Below are 18,523 nucleotides of genomic sequence, written 5' to 3' on the forward strand. Positions count from 1 at the left end.
AACAGATATGCACACAGTAGGTAAAGTCAAACTTAAAACAAAAAATTACATAAGCATATTGGTCCAATATTTGCAAAACTTTCCTCAAAAGAATAAAGTGAACTCTATTAGAAAACCATTTAATATAAATTACATTATTAAGGACAATTTCTTGAGTGGGCTAGTATATTATGTTACTATTTACCTTATAGTCTTCATCAATTCCCAGAATCTTCTTCAGCTTCATTTGAACCACGGAGTCTTCAAGCTCTTCACCTTCGTTCTCTTCTACAATTACCATGGTGATTATTTTTGAGGCTGCTTTTGGTCCTGCCTGGACCTCAAGCATCAGTTTCTCAATAGCTGCATCTGTATGAGCTGCAACCAATCAGGGGAATTAAATTATTGCATACAATCTGTAATATATCTTCAATTATCCATTATGTTCAACATTTTGTCCCTGAACACAAACAAGAATTGCTCAAATGTTGTAATAGGTGTACCTGGTTTCATGACAAGTTTGGCTTCATTCTCTCCAATTAATTTGTACAGAGGTGAATTTCTGAGAAAAGCAGCATTTTGTGATTTGTACTCGAGGCAGATTTGGAAGCCAAAGGTTTTAGCCTTCACACAGGACTGATATGCATTAGTACTTCTGGCAGCATAGTGGTGATCTCTGTCTTCTGCAGAGTAGGCATACCTCTTGGACAAAAGTTCAGATGATACTTCCTGTTTTAAATATAGAAAAACAATTATTCATAAATGTGTTTTTCGTGTTTGTACATGAAGTGAATATGGTGATTGTTTGGCTAGGTCTCTTCATTGTGTGACTATGTAGGAAAGAATTATAAATTAGTGGATCTCTCTGTTTGTCTGTCTTCCTGTACATCTAGCTAGTTAGTGGTCATTGTGTCGGTCTGTCTTTGTGATTGTCTGGTTATCTAATGCTCTCTGTTTTGCACAGGTAGTTAATAAGAATTCCTTTAGATGTAGACCATATTTTGAGAACATGAAGTCAAAAGGAATGCAATACCTTATGTGCAACTATTTTTCATATTATTCTTTGCTTTTCTTTTCTTTTGAATTCCAATCCATTCATTGGATTAGGTGCTGTTTAGAATTTTAGGCATATATGTTTCTAAATCATTTCCACATCTGGTCACAAATTATTCTGCTTTGTCCTGATCTGAAACCTAAGTATTTGATTATAAGTGAGCATTAAGTTTGAAACCTTGCTCATTTGTAATTTGGATGCATAAAACTTTGAACAGAATTACATGTACTTGATTTCAATATGCCTGTTTATTCCCTTTTCAATTAGAATCAGTGAAGTAGTAAAACCCATATTACCATCATGCTGGCAGCTTCGGCTGACGACTTTCCTGTTGTCTCAAAATGTTTCTTAAGAATGTTTGGCACAGCTCCTTGTGTCAATAATGGGGTCTTCTTGGCTGCATCCTGGTCTTCTACATTCCTTGTAACAGCAAACACCTGAGCTCTGGTGACACAAAGAATAAATACTATGAATCTGACGGGTGGACTGGGGTTGCACCAGAAGGTTCAGAGGTGAGCTTTACATTCTGCATTTAGAGGCATATTTATGGGGTTTTGGCGTGGGGCAACCTTTCTACACTGCCCTACGTCAAAATGAAATGTCTAATACAGTGTATTTCTGTCCTGTCCCCATGTGCTGGAGGCATTTTTGGAGACTAGGGCCAATGCAGGCGCCCTTGCACCATGGTGCAAGACAGCCTGTGTTGTCTGCAGGATTGTTTTTTTGCAGGAAGTGCCACCTTCCTGCACAAAAACAACCCTGGGAGTCATGTTCCTCTTTTGATGTGTGCTGCAGAATGCAGCACACATGGAATGAAGAAAAAACGAGGAGAAATAAAGTTATTTCCCTTTGTTTTGTCTCACCTCAGAAGGCTGGCGGTAGCCACTGCCGGCCTGGCGGGGCAAATCTGACCTCCATCCGTACCTTAATTCCCCCCGCCATATTAGTATGGCGGGGGAGGACCACGGCGGACGGAAAGTCCGCTGCTTTTCCACCCCGGTCGCCTTGCGGCAGGGGCGGAAAAGGATTAATATGGTGGGGGTGTCTATTAGACACCGCCAGCCATATTATGATCGGCTTGGATAGATGCCTTTCCGTGGCGGCGATGCTGCCACGGAAAGGCATGCGGCCTTCACTCTGGTGGCCCCCTGCGGGCCTCCAGAGTGAAGGAGAGGTGGGGGGTGCATATACAAAGCGGCAGGCACCGCGCAGCGCCTGCCACTTTGTCTATGCAAATGCATTAATGAATTGTTTGCATTGTGGCAGGCGGTGCAGAGAGCACCGCCCGCCACAATGCTAAAATTGCAGGATGTGCCCGTCACTGTGGTGGGCACATCCTAATACCCCCCACGGGACCCCCGCCCCTATGGCAGGTGGTCACAAACCCCGGTAGGATGACGGACGGAGAAAGTCCGCCCGTCATCCTAATCAGCCCCATAATCTTTTGGTGTATACTGGGTTTACATTGTTTTGAAAATCAAAGGAAGAATCAAAATCCATGGGTGTTGCATGGGAATTCATAGCTGGGCATTCAAAGTCACGCAAAGTGGCTTTGTGTGGCCTCTTACATTAGATTTCACTGACAGAGTGCACAAAAAGTGATGCTCTGGCAGTTCAAGGGGCTCATAAATATGCCCCTTAGTCCTTAGACAATGTGCTGCATTTGTAGGTTTCAGGCATGGGGCGAGGAATGCTTAAAAAGAAGTTCAAATGGTAGATGTTCTGAATAGAATATCTTTTGTTTTGTTAACTTTTCCACAGATGCCACAATGCCAATGTACAGTTGGAAAATATAACGCAAATATTTACATGTGCATTTGGCACTCCCTGGAAGATTGTTCCAGTATTGGAGCCACAGAGTTGACCTTTAATGAATGAATTGACCCTTGTCAAGGATAACAATTATTTCTATGCAGCTCATGTATGGCATGTTCTCAGAGGGATCTGCTGTAGCTCTTGCTTCAGATCACAAAACTGATTGTAATAATTGTATCAACAACTCCACTGGTAGCCAATGAAAAATAGTGCTTATTTACACTTATTTACACTTTACCTAGTTGATCATCCATGAAGGGTTGTATTTGAAGACTTCGCTGTTTATGTTCCTTCTAACTAAAGGCTGCACATCTGATTGTGGCTTAAAACATGCAGAACATCCATGAGGTAACCCCAGGAAGAGCGCCACCAGTACATCATTATCAGATTATTCTCAGATATAAACATTCTGTCCTATAAAAATATTGCCTCTTTGGAGGTGATAACAAAAAGCCTGCAGTAAAAGGACAACATGCTTGTAAACAATATGCAGTGCTCAATAATTATGTCAGCCATGTAGGTTCAAGTTCAGCCTTAAAGGTATACTTCAAGCTGCTTTTATGAAACAAATACATGTTTAACAGAGATGGTTACACAATTTAGAAATAGGACAGCAAAGCAATTTCACTCTAAAAGATGATCTTTGGAGATCTGAGATTACACTAGGGACAGTTTTATCTTTGTATAAACAAATAACAAGCTACACAATCAGAGATTCAATTGAACTGTTGACTGTGTCATTTCTTCTTGCAATTTATCCTTCAAGGTTGCAGTATTTAACTTTATCGAAGTCGTGTCTGGTAGCTATTTAAGCTGTAAGTTAATTTGTGATGGGTGCACACATTTTATATCTCCACTTACAACTCTTACATCTGCTTCATGGATTGCTAATAAAAGTCCTATGGATTTTCAACACAATCTCAGTGAAGGGAATTGGCACATGCCATCTTATATCTACTGGTCGGTTTGTGTATAGTTGAATCTACCTTTAGCTTTTAATTTATTGTCATAGGCACAAGTAGTATATATGTTATGAACACCTCATCATATAAAAACAGTACTAGTTAGGATGGAGTCAAGTCCAGATAGAACTATAAGAAGGAGGGTAACGATAGGGTAAATTATCCATGGCCTGTTCTAGGGCAGTGCTCTGAAATGTAGATGACAATTTATATAATTAATGACTCAAGAAATATGAAGTTATCAAGGTCTAACCTAACTGTGTAATTTTAGTTACTGCTTTAGAGCTGCTCAGCTAATGCCAAACAGACCAATTTTTTGTGAGGTGTGGGTCTGGAAAAAACAAGATGGATGACTCTTTCTACAAAAACCAAAACTGAAGTCTCAGTGTACTTTGCTTTTTGTGACACTGTATACTTTTTTTCTCCATTTCAATACATGCAGACCCATCATTTTCTGAGGGAAAGAACATTTTAGTCTTGACATTTTCACTCATAGACATAAGGTAAAAAGGGAAGGTTGGTGGATAAAAACACAACAGAGACTATGGAATGTTTGTTGGAGCATTTGTTTTGGGAAGATAAGGGTAATTGGTTACTATCCCTACTGTAAAGTTCTGAGTGATAGATGTATAATACCATGTATGGGTGAAAAGTACAGACCAGAACTAGTGTTAGAGATATGAATACCCCAACACTTCTTTAGGTCAGGAATTGACATCCATATACATTTGGGCTAAGCAAACATGTTAAATGGAAATAGAGTGTGAGGCTGTCTATGAAATTTACACCATCTCTCCCTGTACCTTTCAAAAATAGAGAGAGTAGCTGTATGCTTCTTAGGAGAGATTCCACATTTTCAATTAAGAGCACACACACTTAGTACAGCTGTTGCCATGCAGTTACATTGTAAAAACCAAACCTCATGCTTATGCCCTCATAGAATGAAATTGTAGGTGAGTGGTGCATATCTTCTCATTTATCGTTAAAACAAAGGGACTATTTTATGAAGCACAGCAACCGGTTTGGCAATGCAGTACCAAAGATGTTTTTTGCTACATGTTAGTGCTTTTGCCTTGTTAAAAAGGAATGCTCAGAACCTTGATAATTTACCAAATCAAAGAAACATTAAGATCCTCTAGTTATGAAATGTAGTCACGTCAATTTCTCAGGAAAACTATTTTTAAAATTTTAAGAATTTTTTATGATAAAGGAAACAACACCTCAGCATTTGCAACAAATCCATGTTAACAAATATATACAAATAGATGGAATACCTGGTTATTAATAGTTCATTCTCCTGCTGGCATGGCGTTGTCTCAACCTTGATATTTTTCTCTTTCATGTCAATTTTGGCTGTGAATTTCATTGGGGTATTTGCACGAACCTTGGCATGAAACTCAATTCCAGCCTGGATGAGGTGGGTGTTGATACCCATAGTCGCAACTGTGTGCTTGGACACACTGAAAGAAAAATGGTACTATTTGTGGTCATGAACACACTAGCGAGACACCAATATATTGTGGACCAGCAGCCGGTGGTCATAGTAGGACTGCATGCATACAATAGGAAATTCGCATCTACCACGTCTGTGATGAGTATGAGTATTTGTTAACACAATATGTGCGACACTTGATTTGTAGAGAAAAGCCACCAGTGTGAGGTAATATGAAATAATTTAAATTTAGGGTACACATTCATGTTAGTCCTGATATAAGATAATATGATCTGCCTTAGTAGATAGAGAAAGGAAAAGGTAAGCCCATATTTAGAAATAATATGTTGCTTAAAAATTCTTGGATCATTAGCTTGACAGCAATAGACCAGCAAAATTGTTCTTCCAAGATCTTTCAAGTTAAAGGCACTTGGAGGAAATGAGAAACATGTATCTCTTGTAACATTGCGATTGAGGGTTGAATTTGGTGGCATGTTTTAGCACTGCAAATCATAGTATGCGGTCCAGGAGACTGTTCAAATTTCAAGCCATTAAGAAGAATATCATTTTATCTGGGATGCGGTTTCAGATGGGTTGCAGTCCCTGAGTGAGGTGTCTCCATCAAGGCGAGCAATTTGCTAAAAAAATACAGATGTTTACAAATTGTTTGTGCTGTGTATCAGGGCCTAGGAAAAAGGGGCTGGCTCAAACAACAAACTAACAGCAGATCACATAATGTCACCTCCCCCAACAACACCCACCTGCACTTCCTCCCCAGAACCATTTGTCGCCTCATACATCTGCCTAAAAAACTCATAAACAAACACAAGCCGAAGATAACGGTCTTTAGAGTTAAGCCCCCTCCGTCCTAGGATCACACAGTATTTTTTACATCCACACTATATAGTACCAGGACAAACCATAGTAGTCATAAGGTCTCTGCTCAAGTGGTCTGTATCCAGACTCTCTTCTTAAAGTGAGTCTCCAGGACAGAGGTGACCCCATTGGTGAAGATTATCTAGGTTTGGTTGGTCTCTCAGTTTCTGGTATCATTGGGAGTGGGTGGGCTGTGGGAGGGTGTATAGCGTCTAGCCTTTATTGGAACTGACACAGCACCAGGAGGATCATTGTGGTGCAGTCGCTGCTGCACAAGAGGTGTTGCTCAGGGAACGATCCCAATGAGTCCTAGGATCCAGTAGTTCAGATCAACCTCTACCATGCCACCTAGGGTGTCTCATAGAAATAGGATCTCTTTTGAAGGAGGACTTAGAGTTGTGCTGGGAATATCAGCATATAGTGGTGGCTCATGGCACACATTTTTTGTTTGGCTTCCTCGACGGATCATGTGTCTTCCTTTATAGTTCTATATTCATACAATCAGAGGTCTTTGGGGCCCCCCAGTGGGTGTCATTATGCTAGAGAGCAGTGAACCCTTCCAATTATGAACAAGTTGGACAGGTGACCTGAGAGCATAAAGGACACAAGCCAGGATTCTAGGAAGTAATCAGTGTTCTTAATCTTCATAGCTTCCGGTAAATCGACAAAGAATAAGTTATTCCAGCGCAACCATTTTTCTGTGCAACCTATTTTATGCTGTCCTCTGCTTGAGCTTCAAGGGCAATGAGAGTAGACAGCAGCCTGGAGCTGTCGTTTTCAAGGATGCCATGTCATCCTCAAGGCTCAAGACCCTGCTCTTCGCTTCAGTAACCTTGGATGCCACATTCTGGAGATCTTGGCATAGGATCGAGACATCAACTTTTATCACTCCTATTTTGGATTCCACTGCTTTCTGGAAGGACCAGATGGCTTGCAGGATGGTTACTGGATCTCCAGATTCCACAGGGAGCTGCATGAGTGAGACATTCTTGTGGGGATCGGTCACACCAGAGGAGCGAACCATGTATTCGTCCATTTTAGATGGAGCACCCATGCCATTGTCTTTCCCCCATGATGCAGTTCCCACCCCACACTGTTCTTGGAGGCAAGGGCAGGGGTTGGGTATCACAAGGATTCCACAGGTCTCTGGGGACAGGCTGATGGCACCTTCTGACCTCTGGTCTCTCCAGGACTTACCCTGTGTCCCCCAAGGCCCAGGCAAGGGTGACCAGCTCAGGGGCTATCTCATGAGTCTCCCATGGAGATCTGTAGTGCTGCAGCTTCTTTGTTGCCCAACTTTCCCTGCAGAGGGCTGATGTAAGATGTCATGTCACTGGCCCGCCAGGAGGTCCTTTCGGAAGGGCAGCAGAAGGAGCCAGCAGACCACTGTTGCATGTCTCTATTGGGGGAGGGAAGACCCAAGCTCTCGGGATTTGTGGCCCTACGGCAGCCTCTTTTCAATGCCCATGATAGGCATTTTCTGCTCCCCGCCCCTCACAGAAGTCCCTCGCCTCACTAGGTACAGGGGGAAATAAGTGGCCATTGAGAATGCCTCCCGGGCCATGCCCATGTGGGTCTGGTGTGATCTGGCTCAGGAATTTCAGGTGTGGCTAGGGGGCAAAGGGTGGCAGTAGATTCTACTTGTTGGTGATCTACCGTCAGCCCACTTGCCCCCAGTGGTTCTTTGAGGAGGGTGGGCAGTACAAGCAGGCAATAGCTGACTGCATGTGTCTTCCACTGTGGGAGGGAAGGGACCATCCTCTTATGAGCCACGACTTATGTGGTTAAATATTTCCCAAGCTGGAGTGGGCCGTGAACTATTGGGTGCCTCCTGCAGGGTTCCAAGTTACATTGGAATGGCCGGCCTTTCCCTGGGCCTCCAGTTATTGGGAGTCACCAGTGTGGCTGACAATGGAGGATAACAGCAGATTTGGGAGGAGGTCATGGAGCCCTCTCAAAGTGCAACTGCCATCTTGGCCCTCTCAGCCAGACCACCCACCTTTCAACCTTCTCACAAGTTTCAACTATGAAGTGTATGGGATAATGTATACTTAACTGTACATTACAGAAATATTGTGAGTCACCGTGAGGGTATGTGGCCATATAAAGGTGCAATTTCATTCTGGGAATGGTAGTTTTGTTTCTACTTTTGCAAAATAGGAAAATTATGACTGTGTGCACTGCAAATGCTCCACCAGGACAAACTGAAAGCGTCCCATTCGTCGTCCTCCATCTATAAGTATGTGGAAGAAAAACTCTAAATCCCAATTAGCAAATAGAGGTAAGAAAAAGGTCCTAGTTACAGACAACATTCACATTAAGCTCATGTGCTGGCTACAACCTTAATAAATTGCTATAGATAAGGCTAAATTGCTGTTTAAAACACTATTTTGGAAACATGAACATCTTTCCTCACAAACTAAAAAAGAAAATTTTTGATTCACAATAACTATATTAGTTATGTGCAGCTTAGGTACAATTCTTGTAAATGTGAGGGCTCAGTTGCACTACAAATATTAGATGGACACTATTAAACAACATCTCTGATGCACTTACTCTACAAAAATTGTACTCTAAGTTTTGCAAGGTTGTTCAAGTTCGTATCCTACAACCTAATTGATGAAGCTTTGTCCAAAAAAACTACATATCTATCCACATTTAATTGCTTTTGATTCTTGATACACTTATTCCAAGCAGCAAATATTAGGGTACTGGTTCTTCTAATGGTAGGAATAGCAATTCGCATTCCGGGTTGTAGCCATGAGAGGCTTCTTTCCCCATCTTCTGTCCTTGGCATTTAAAGATACTCAACAGGTTAATTTCAGATGATCATAATGTTGCTGTCTGTTCTAGGAGGCAGTCTGGTATTTAAGCGCTATATCATGTAGAGTTCATGTAAATACATAGACCTTCAAACTAATTTTCTGGACTAATTTGAGTCATTGAATCAACCTCTATCTTTGCAAGTTATCATCATATTTACGAAGAACAAGAGAAAGTCTAAACTTAGTATGTTAACAGTGCTGCTTGGAAGTAAATATGGTGCTCTACATTGCCAGTTTGTCGTCTTACTTAAAGTCCATACTTAAGTTTGATCTATTATAGTAACTCAGTGAAGGAAACTTTCATCAGTGGAATAGATAGACCTCTCTTCAACCTAACGAGGAATTACTCTGTTTTGTCGCCAGTAAGCTGATTATGCTTCAACCTCAGTGGTGACTGCACTCACTGATCCAATAATCAAAGTCTTATTAAACTATAGTTATACATGAATCGGCTTAGACATTGGCACCTGTTCTGCTCAAGGACCACACAGATTGATAGTCATTTTTGACTTCTGCTAAAGTCCATCATTTTGGTGCCCACATTGAATTCATGTCCCTATATTTCAACTTGTATTCTTTTTCTAAAGCGTAATTAGTAAGGACTGTATACTATAATTAACGTTTTCAAAGCAGAGATTACAACTACATGTATTTTATTTATTTATTTATTTTATGATTTATAGAGCGCCTGGTGACCCGTAGGCATCCCCGCGCTGTAGAGTTGTGAGATCCAGGAGAGGATGAGGAGAGGATGAGAGGAGAGGATGTCCATTATTCTTGTAATTTTCCTGCTTTTTCAATCATTGTTTTTGTATATTCCTTATTTCCCTAGAGTACGCTTTAAACCTGACTCATAGAACCCAATTGTGGGATACATTTAAGAAGCTTTTTTGCTTGCTCCACTTAACCTATTTTTGTGGGCGCTTTGGTACAGCATTCATCAAATGCCTGCGGTTACTCACCCATCATCATGATCTAGTGGGCCCACTTAAACTCCCACAGTTGTTAAGACTATTTTTCAGGCAGTTGGTTAATAAAAGTAAAACCAACTAAATTTTCTATACCCATTTCTCAGCTTGTCCATTTCAACAAACTGAGAAATTCTAAATATTCCTTAAGCTATCATCAATATCATTGGTATTAATAGTACAAGACAAATATTGTAAATCTCTTCAAATATGCACGGTTTATAGAAATCAGAGGAAAGTGGAATGCATAATAATATGTTTCTGGTTTCAGAAGTTTTTTCTTCTTCACTAGGCCTGTGTAAGGCTTTTTATAAGAACCTATGCGTTTGGAAAGCAATTTGAAAGTGATTTTTTGAAGGTATGGAATAGACAGACACACATACACAATGTATAATAAATACAGCGTATGTGTCATAAACTTGAACACATCCCTGTCATTCTTGTAATCCTTAAAAGGTGGAGCTTGTTTTGCTCGTGCTCAGGACATTTTGTGAGTTCTCATACATAAAAGACATTTTAGAAATGTTTAATAAACATGATCCAAAGCTAAAAGAATGTTGTGTTTAAAGTGTAAACCAGGTAGGGCTGAACCACACTCTTTCTAAGAGACACACACTTTATTAAGTCATCTGGTAGCAACCAAAGTTTCATTAATTAAACATTGCATCTGCTGCTTTTAACTAAACACAAACATTAAACAATAAGCTACAAGTAAGTCAGTAAACTCAGACTTGGATAGTGCTGCAGTGCAGCACTGCCCCTCCACATCTGACCTTCTGCCAGAACAAGGGGGGAACATGCAGCGCTCCCCAACCAAATAACAGTCCAATCAACTGTCCTCTCCTCCTTTCAGCCATGTCCTGCACCAGCCTCCTAGCACCAACTTGGTTAAAGCAGGTGGAAAATGTGTATGTTACATCCCACATAATTTTGCCATGAGCTTTAGGAATCAACAGTTATTCCCCGATTTCATTGATTTTAACTGATATAAGACTAAGGGGCCTATTAGGATGGCGGACGGACCTGCATCCGTCTGCCATCCTCGAGGTGGAGGGACCGTCCGCAGGGGCAGTAGTGGTCCCTCTGGTGCAATTAGGATGTGACCGCCACCCTGGCAGTCACATCCTGTATTTTTAACCTTGCGGAGGGTGCTGCTTGAAGCAGCACCCGCCGCAAGGTTAAAAATGCATGTTTTACATTTACATGCACAAAGCGGCAGGCACCACGTGGTGCCTGCAGCTTTGTGCATGTAAATGCTGGGGGGTACCATAGGTACCCCTCATGTACACCCCCCACCCCCGACACCCTGGGGGCCCGCAACAGGCCCCCAAACATTAAAGACCACATGCTTTTCCACGGCGGAAAAGCCGCCGTGGAAAAGCATGTTTAAATGCGCATCCTAATTTGGCTGACGGTGTCTTGCAGACACCGCCACCAAATAGCCCTCCACACCACGCGGATAAGCGGCAGACGGACCTGCCGTCCGCCGCTGGTCCCACCGCAATCCCATCGCATCCTAATCTGGCGGTGGGTGTTTTCTGTGGCCGCGGCTGTGAATCCGCATCTTCCAGGCCGGCGGTAGCTTCCGCCGGCCCGGATGATGCGGATTCAGCGCCATCCTAATCGGCCCCGTAGTTAGGTGCAAATATACTGACCAGAACCATTAATTTCAGCCAACTGTCATCTCAGCACCTGGTTACATCTGGTTAATACTTGGGGCCTAACTGTTATATCTGACTTTTTACGATTAAAAAAAATCATTAGGATTATGGCAATTTTTTCAAATGTAGGTGCAGAATGTTCAGTCATACTGGATATTAACAATGATAATTTTTGTCACTTATATTTCAGCAAGTCTTCATTGAATAAATTAATGTATATCTATTTTACCTTGGAGCTACATCAGCGTGAACCTGGATATTAGACTCAAGTAGCTGAGCAAGGCTGAAATCCGAGGATGGAGAGGGAGTCACCTTCACATCAGCTGCAAAAAGAAAGATTAGTATTGAAGCAGACAGATAAAAATATTCAAAATAGGCACACATCTCTGTGCAGCACTAGCTCAATATTAAACTGTTGTTCTCATCATAATTTCTTGATATAAGTATTGAATAAATGAATATTAGAAACTTACTGTTAAGTGCAGCATTCACTACAGCAGCGGAATATATGCTCAATTCCATGGGCAGACCAACACAAGTTGGAACGATCTGGCGAACCTCAGCTGCCAACACCGGTTGTGAATATTGCCCTGCAACACCATTAAGAAGTTTGTTGATAACAGTCTTCACCATACTGTGTCTTGCTGCTGGTTCATTGAGGGCCTGTAGTAAGTGAAAAAAACAGAGGATCGTTTAATGCGAGGTACTGCTGCTGTAGAGAGCTATGAGAATGCAGAATTGAGCTGTGGTTACCTTAATGGCGGTCTGAATAAATCCCTTGTCAATGTCAAGGAAGGCCATCTCCTGACCAAACAGCTTGATGTAAGCTGAGATTAATGGGGCATCTGCAGGCAGAGCCTTAAAGCCCAGCAGCTGTGGAAACAGAGAACACAAGTTGTAAGAAATACAAAACAGCTTTATAAAATCAAAATGCTTTGTAAAAATAACTTCACTAAGTAATTAGTGTTTGATGCAATGCTCTTGAAAGCAGATACCATTCAAACTAAATCTTAGCCAGTAAACCTTTGCCCAAGGCTTGGGCCGCATCAGTGTACACCAGGGCTTCCCGGTCTCTGGATGCCCTACATCAGAGAGTGTTCTTAGGATAATTATTGAAGCCCCTCACATGTCCAAAAGCAATTGTTCTATGTGTCTGTCACCACAGTAGTCACATATTAAAGAAATGGGTTGCAAGAGCACCTATAGTTGAACTATCTAACCACTAGTGCCAGCGAACCCTTTAGCCAGCTTATGTAATGGGAAACTATGGACACCATTGCTGTAATTCAGGAAAGATCCTGTTCCTCCACTTTAGTTTGGGTTGGGACACCCATTATGTTTCAGACAGCGGAGCCTCAAGCAGGCTCTGGTGTGGGAAACTCCTGACCTGATCACCCACCTTCCACACCCTATGTATGAGGCCAACAGCAGTATAGACCAAATGAATAGGTCACCTGGGCTATGCACTTGGTCTATACCTCTGTTGGCCCCTTAAATAGGATGGGTCTATTTTTCCTGCCTGGAACTGACACATGCAGGGAACTCAATATCTCCCATACTCAGAGTTCAAACTGATTGCATTTCAAGGACATTGATTTGCTACGGCCTGAGTTTAGGGACTTGTTTCACAAGTAATGATTACAGGCCACTAATGCATGGTGGGTGGTTGGAAGTCAAGTTTTCTAAAGGGGCTCATGATGCGTTAGCTGTAGCGCTTTCATCAATACATGACTCACCAACAAGGTAGAAATCTGAATGATGTGTGGTGCTCTGCTATTAAAGTAGAAACAAGGACCTCATGTGTCAAGTGAGATTTAAATTAGCTTCATTTTGTGTAAGTGTCTTAAACTCTGATGGGTCACTGTAATTGCACCTAAATGATTTGTTCATATAGCAACAAAAAAGTGGAGTGACCTAGTCTACTTAATAACTTAATACATGCTCGCCACACCAAATGACGTTTCAGGCACAAAGAAAGACCTGCTTTTTCCCAAAGGCTTTTTATCATTAGACAGATCTATTCCTATGGCTCTTCTTCATTACTCTAGCAGCAAAGTTTACTATCCTTGTTCTGTGTCTGTGTAAGGTATCTTTGTACCTTATCAAAAAATGAATAACTATTAATAAAATAAGAGATGCATGTCTATGAAAGACTGATTTAATATACATTGTTAGGCTCAGTTTAGTTTTTTAGGACATTTTTAAATGAAAAAGTAGTGTTAGCAAACATTATGCTACAAAGTTTGTATTTTTGTAAACATCTTCTGGTTTTTGGCAGATGCAGCAAATCCAGACAGCAGTCACACCACTGCAGCCATCAATAACACACCCAGTGGTAGATTTATATCTGATAGGAACCAGTGGGTTTCACATAGCTGCGTGCCTCTAAATCATAACCAAAATTATTTGAGGAATTTTAGGAAAAATTTATTTTCAAACAATACTCTTGTGTGATTCACTGACTACCTGAAATGGTTAACGTTAGCAACAGTGCACATAGTGAGAACTTGTGGGAGACTTTCAGTGGGAGTGTATCTGATGTTTGACAGGCATTGACTGACTGAAGTTGAAATGGGTGTGCCCTGGTATTTATGGAAATCCTGCCATTAAATCTATTGTGTAAATAATAAGTTCAACAAATGTGAATGAATACCTTACCGTTTTTACAATCTGCTGGATTTTCTTGCGCATAGGGTATTCAGCAAATGGAGCATTCTGTTTCCTGAGAGCTTGTTCCAGACCTTCAGCTCGGACAGCAATCTAGTAACAAATATTCAAATGTAAGTTTCTGTAGAGAGCGGTGATGTATTAGTTAGCAACATGTTGATCACTGATTTGGTATATTATGCACTGCAATAGTTATTCCCTTACAGCAGCATGGCAGTTGGCTTTTGGTTTGCAAGGGTTCTCCCATCTTCTGATACACATTTTTCTTATTATATCTACCTTTATTTATTCTATTTATGTTTATTAATAAGGTTTTATAAAGCGCAAACAAGACCCAAGAGGGTATCAGAGCACTCAAGAAAATTCAAGAATGAAAATAGCTGTTGCAAAGTCAAGGGGGTGGGGGGTGGTATTAATTCCCCCTGAAGGACAATGCAAATATGAAAACAAACAGAAGCATTGGTAGGTAGTTGCAAACATGGTTGAAGAGAATGCTCCATAACGTGGTCCAGAGGTAGAGTTCGTGAATTCTAGTCTTCATCAGCAAGGCTTTAACTTCTTTTTTGAAAGTCACAGGTAAGGGATTCAGTCTGTATTCTGAGGGCAGGGAGTTCCAAATTCTAGGGACAATGCCCGAGAAGGCACAGTTGTAGGTTTTCTCTTTATGAAATTACTGTAGTTTCAGCAATAAAGTGCTGGTGCTTCTAGAGGACCTACAGCCACCAGATCAATCCAGTTTTTTGTGCAATGTACGTGAGGTGTTGAAGTGTAAAGCGTTGTGGGTTATGCAGGCAATTTGTAGTGGAATCCTAGCCTTAAATAGTTGCCAGTTTAGAGATTTCAAATCAGTTGAGATGAGGTTGTTTCTTTTGGATCCTGTGGTGAGCCTTGCTGCGGAGTTAAGGCCCTCTTGTATCTCAATAAACCTCAAAGGTTTGCACTTCCATAGTACAGCCTGGACATTACAAGGGCTTGAACAGCAGACTTAAAATCATCAGGGGGTGAAAGTGTTTAATTGCTGTTAAGATGCTCATTTGGAATTTGCTCCTCTGGTGGTGATGTTGATGTGCTCCTGCATGTTCATGTTCTTATCTAGTGTTAATCCTAGAAAGCTTGAAGAATCTATGATGTGTAGCATGCAGTTAAAAGCAGTTAGTTGTTTCAAATATTCTTCAATAATGGGAAATTGCTTGGGTGGGGCGATTAGGAGGAATTCCTTTTGAGAGTTAATATATGAGATACGTTGATGGGCCTGATATCCTCAGGGAAGAGATTGTCAGGTCAAGTTGGGTGTCATCGGCATACATGTGATAGTCGGTGCTAGATGATTTCAAGATTTTATTTAAAGGCTCTATGAACAGGTTAAATAGAGTGGATGAGAGCTTAGAGCCCTGTGGAACCCCTAGTGTGACCGATGTAGACTTGGACAGAGACTGATTGACCTTAATTCTTTGTATCCTTTTGTGGTGAAATGATGTGAACCAGTTTAAAACAGACCTAGATAGACCCAATCTGCATTTTAGGAGGCTGTCATCTTTGGCAGTATCATAAGTTGATGAGAGGTCGAGGAGGATTATAAGGCAAGATTAGTTTTGATCCAGTATTTTTAATGTCATCAACTATGTGTGTAATAGCTGTTTCAGCCCTATGAACCGTAGGGAAGCCAGAATGGAATTGGTCAGGAAGATGAAATTGGTCTATGTGGTTGCAAAGTGTACATAGACACCTATTGAGGCGCTTCACCAGAGTCGGAATGTTGGTGATTGGGAGGAAGTTGTTGGGGTCTTCGTGGTCAGCCATGGCAGTTTTGAAAATAGGAGTTAGCTGCCCCGTCTTTAGGTAATCAGGGATCTTGCCTTGAAGTAGGGAGGCATTGAATATCTTGGTCCAAAGTGGAAGCATTGAATTCTTCATCGCAATCAAGAAATTTGCAGGTAAAGGGTCAGAGTAGTGGATTGAAGGTTTCAGTGCTTTGGTTACAATGACAATTCATCCATTATTTATTTACTGGTCTACAAGTGGGCTCCTTTACCATGGCAAACTAGCAGTCTTTACCTCAAGAATATCAGCCTCTGCACCGATGATGTACCCTCGGGTTTTGGCAAGGAGGAACACTGGGAACATTGTGTTTGCGCTGTTCATGATAAAGACATCTGCGGTTGCTCCAGCCATAAGTGCATCTATAGTAAAACAATAAATACATGTTCTTTAAAAAATTAAATGGATGGTTCATCTTCCTGCCGCTTTATTGTGGCCCTCGCACAAGTTAAGACACTGTACAAGATTCTACGTTTCCAGCACATGTGCACTTAATAATTAGATTTTGCCCCATCAGCGTGAAATGTGTTGAACTTGAAATATATAAACGATTCTGAGAAAATGTTCTTTGATATATATGCACAGAAAGCCCATATTTCACGCCTACATACCACCTAAAGATGCTGATCATCCATGTTAGTTTATGAGGAATGTGTTATTGGCCAAGTTAGGCACACATCGCTTTCGCAATTCATATACATTTCAATAGAGGCACCTTCAATGAGGAAGAACTTTTGGAAATACACTTTCACAACAAGCTCTATTTCATAGGCACATTCTGAGTGGGATCTCATTCTGACCCAATGGCAGTCAATGTTTGCACCTTAGCACTGTGTGGAAATAGGTAAAACCACAAATGATCGATTATCACTGCTTAGGTATTTTGTATCCCCCCAAATTTTAATTTTAATTGTTCTTATCTGTGTCACCATCAAAGATGAGGTGTGTAATCACTAGATCAAGGTATCCTCAAACACTAATTTAACATTCCATTCTGAAGCTAAGAGTTCTTTTTCTTTCAATTTGGGTTCCTCCAGATCTCCACATCCGAGATTCTCAGTGTACTCCTGGTACCAACAGCACACTGTCTTCCTCCTGTCCATGTGGAGGGTGTGTTTGTGTTAGAGCACTAATATTTGGTACTGAAGGCAATCATGATAGTGAGTGAGGGTTAAAAGCTTTCCATGATTTCAAAATATCTTCTGTCTGTAAAAAAGTGGATGACTTTTGATAGTTTGTAGTAAAGATAATATGATAATTGTGATTTACTTGCATTTATCTTATATGAACATTATTACTTAATTGTAGACATAGTTCTATAGAACTTCAAGGGTCACCTATATATTTTTGTGTATTATGCATTTGTATGGCATACATCATAGCTGGTAGGGTTTGGGAAACTTGTAGACAGACAGGCAAAACAATTAGAAAAGTGTCTGCTAAACATTTTATGTACTTACATTGGAATGAACCGACATGTAAAGCTTTGCTGTAACGATAGCTCATTCTGTCGAGCATGGGGTTCAACATCTTTACAGCAACACTTGAAGCAGCAGCTCTAAAGGAAATTATGTTAACTCTTATCATTGAGTTCTTGTTATAGATGATTTGTCATATATGATCACATTTCATTCTAAGTTTTTATCCATAACATAACCTTCCACTTTGATGCTTACACTTGATGGAGCGATGGAACACGGTTTCTGGACAAGGCCTTCATCTGTGAATATACGAAACTTGCGAGTTGAAGGTTCACTTTGCTCTCCTTTGATGCAATGTTGGCGATGGTTGTCACTAAGGCGAGACCAGGCTTGGTTTCAAACAGAACCACAGAGGCCATCATCCGAACTTCAGTACGAACTCGGCGGTCCATGAAGATCTGCAGAAGAATTTCCTGCACCTACAGAGAGAAACATAATATATCAATTGAAATATCTAGCGAGAAAACACATAACCAGTATCCTGTGATTCAAATTTACCTTTGTATAAAATACATGTATTTGTACTGATAAATAGCTTGATACCCAGAAGATGCTGTGGGGTGTGTAGTCACTAAAGAGGCGCCTTCCTGCTCAGTTATTTCTTCGTCTGTGTAAGATGATATCAGGATGGCTGACATGCTACCATCAATACTTGTCCAACTTTCAAACCATCTATCTTCAGTGCAACAACTACAACAGAATCACCAGGTGCTATGAATATTCAACTACTATTAAAAAGATTTAGGTGAAATACTCAATATACCTCATAAAAAGCAACAAATTCAAAATGTGCAAGTGATAAGACGTGGCAGAGTATCAGTGAAGTAGACACACTCTATACGAGATGTGTACTCCAACAGCAATTTTACCATTCTCAAGGAGTGAACCTGCAGATTTGTTAATGTGCCTGAGCCTGTAAAGCTCTGGCCCTGAAAATCAATATGTTAACTTGAAACAATTGCCATAGAACACAGTGTATTCCCTC

At 41.0% G+C, this 18,523-nt stretch overlaps 1 protein-coding gene across 2 annotated transcripts in view; it reads right to left on the bottom strand.

Moving 5' to 3' along the window:
• Nucleotides 1-18,523, bottom strand: part of LOC147747523 (vitellogenin-A2-like) — a 59,135-nt gene that overhangs the window by 25,361 nt on the left and 15,251 nt on the right. For both annotated transcript variants that reach the window (XM_086953988.1, XM_086953987.1), the window contains exons 12-22: nt 17,734-17,957; nt 17,518-17,615; nt 16,295-16,419; nt 14,231-14,332; nt 12,326-12,445; nt 12,046-12,235; nt 11,802-11,895; nt 5,085-5,270; nt 1,330-1,477; nt 483-708; nt 185-357 (exon numbers count right to left, since the gene is read on the bottom strand). In XM_086953988.1, coding sequence (XP_086810114.1) covers nt 185-357; nt 483-708; nt 1,330-1,477; nt 5,085-5,270; nt 11,802-11,895; nt 12,046-12,235; nt 12,326-12,445; nt 14,231-14,332; nt 16,295-16,419; nt 17,518-17,615; nt 17,734-17,957 — 1,686 coding nt within the window. The remainder of the gene's footprint in view (nt 1-184; nt 358-482; nt 709-1,329; nt 1,478-5,084; nt 5,271-11,801; nt 11,896-12,045; nt 12,236-12,325; nt 12,446-14,230; nt 14,333-16,294; nt 16,420-17,517; nt 17,616-17,733; nt 17,958-18,523) is intronic.

The sequence above is a fragment of the Lissotriton vulgaris genome, chromosome 1_1, assembly GCF_964263255.1.
Source record: "Lissotriton vulgaris chromosome 1_1, aLisVul1.2, whole genome shotgun sequence".
NCBI lineage: Eukaryota > Metazoa > Chordata > Amphibia > Caudata > Salamandridae > Lissotriton > Lissotriton vulgaris.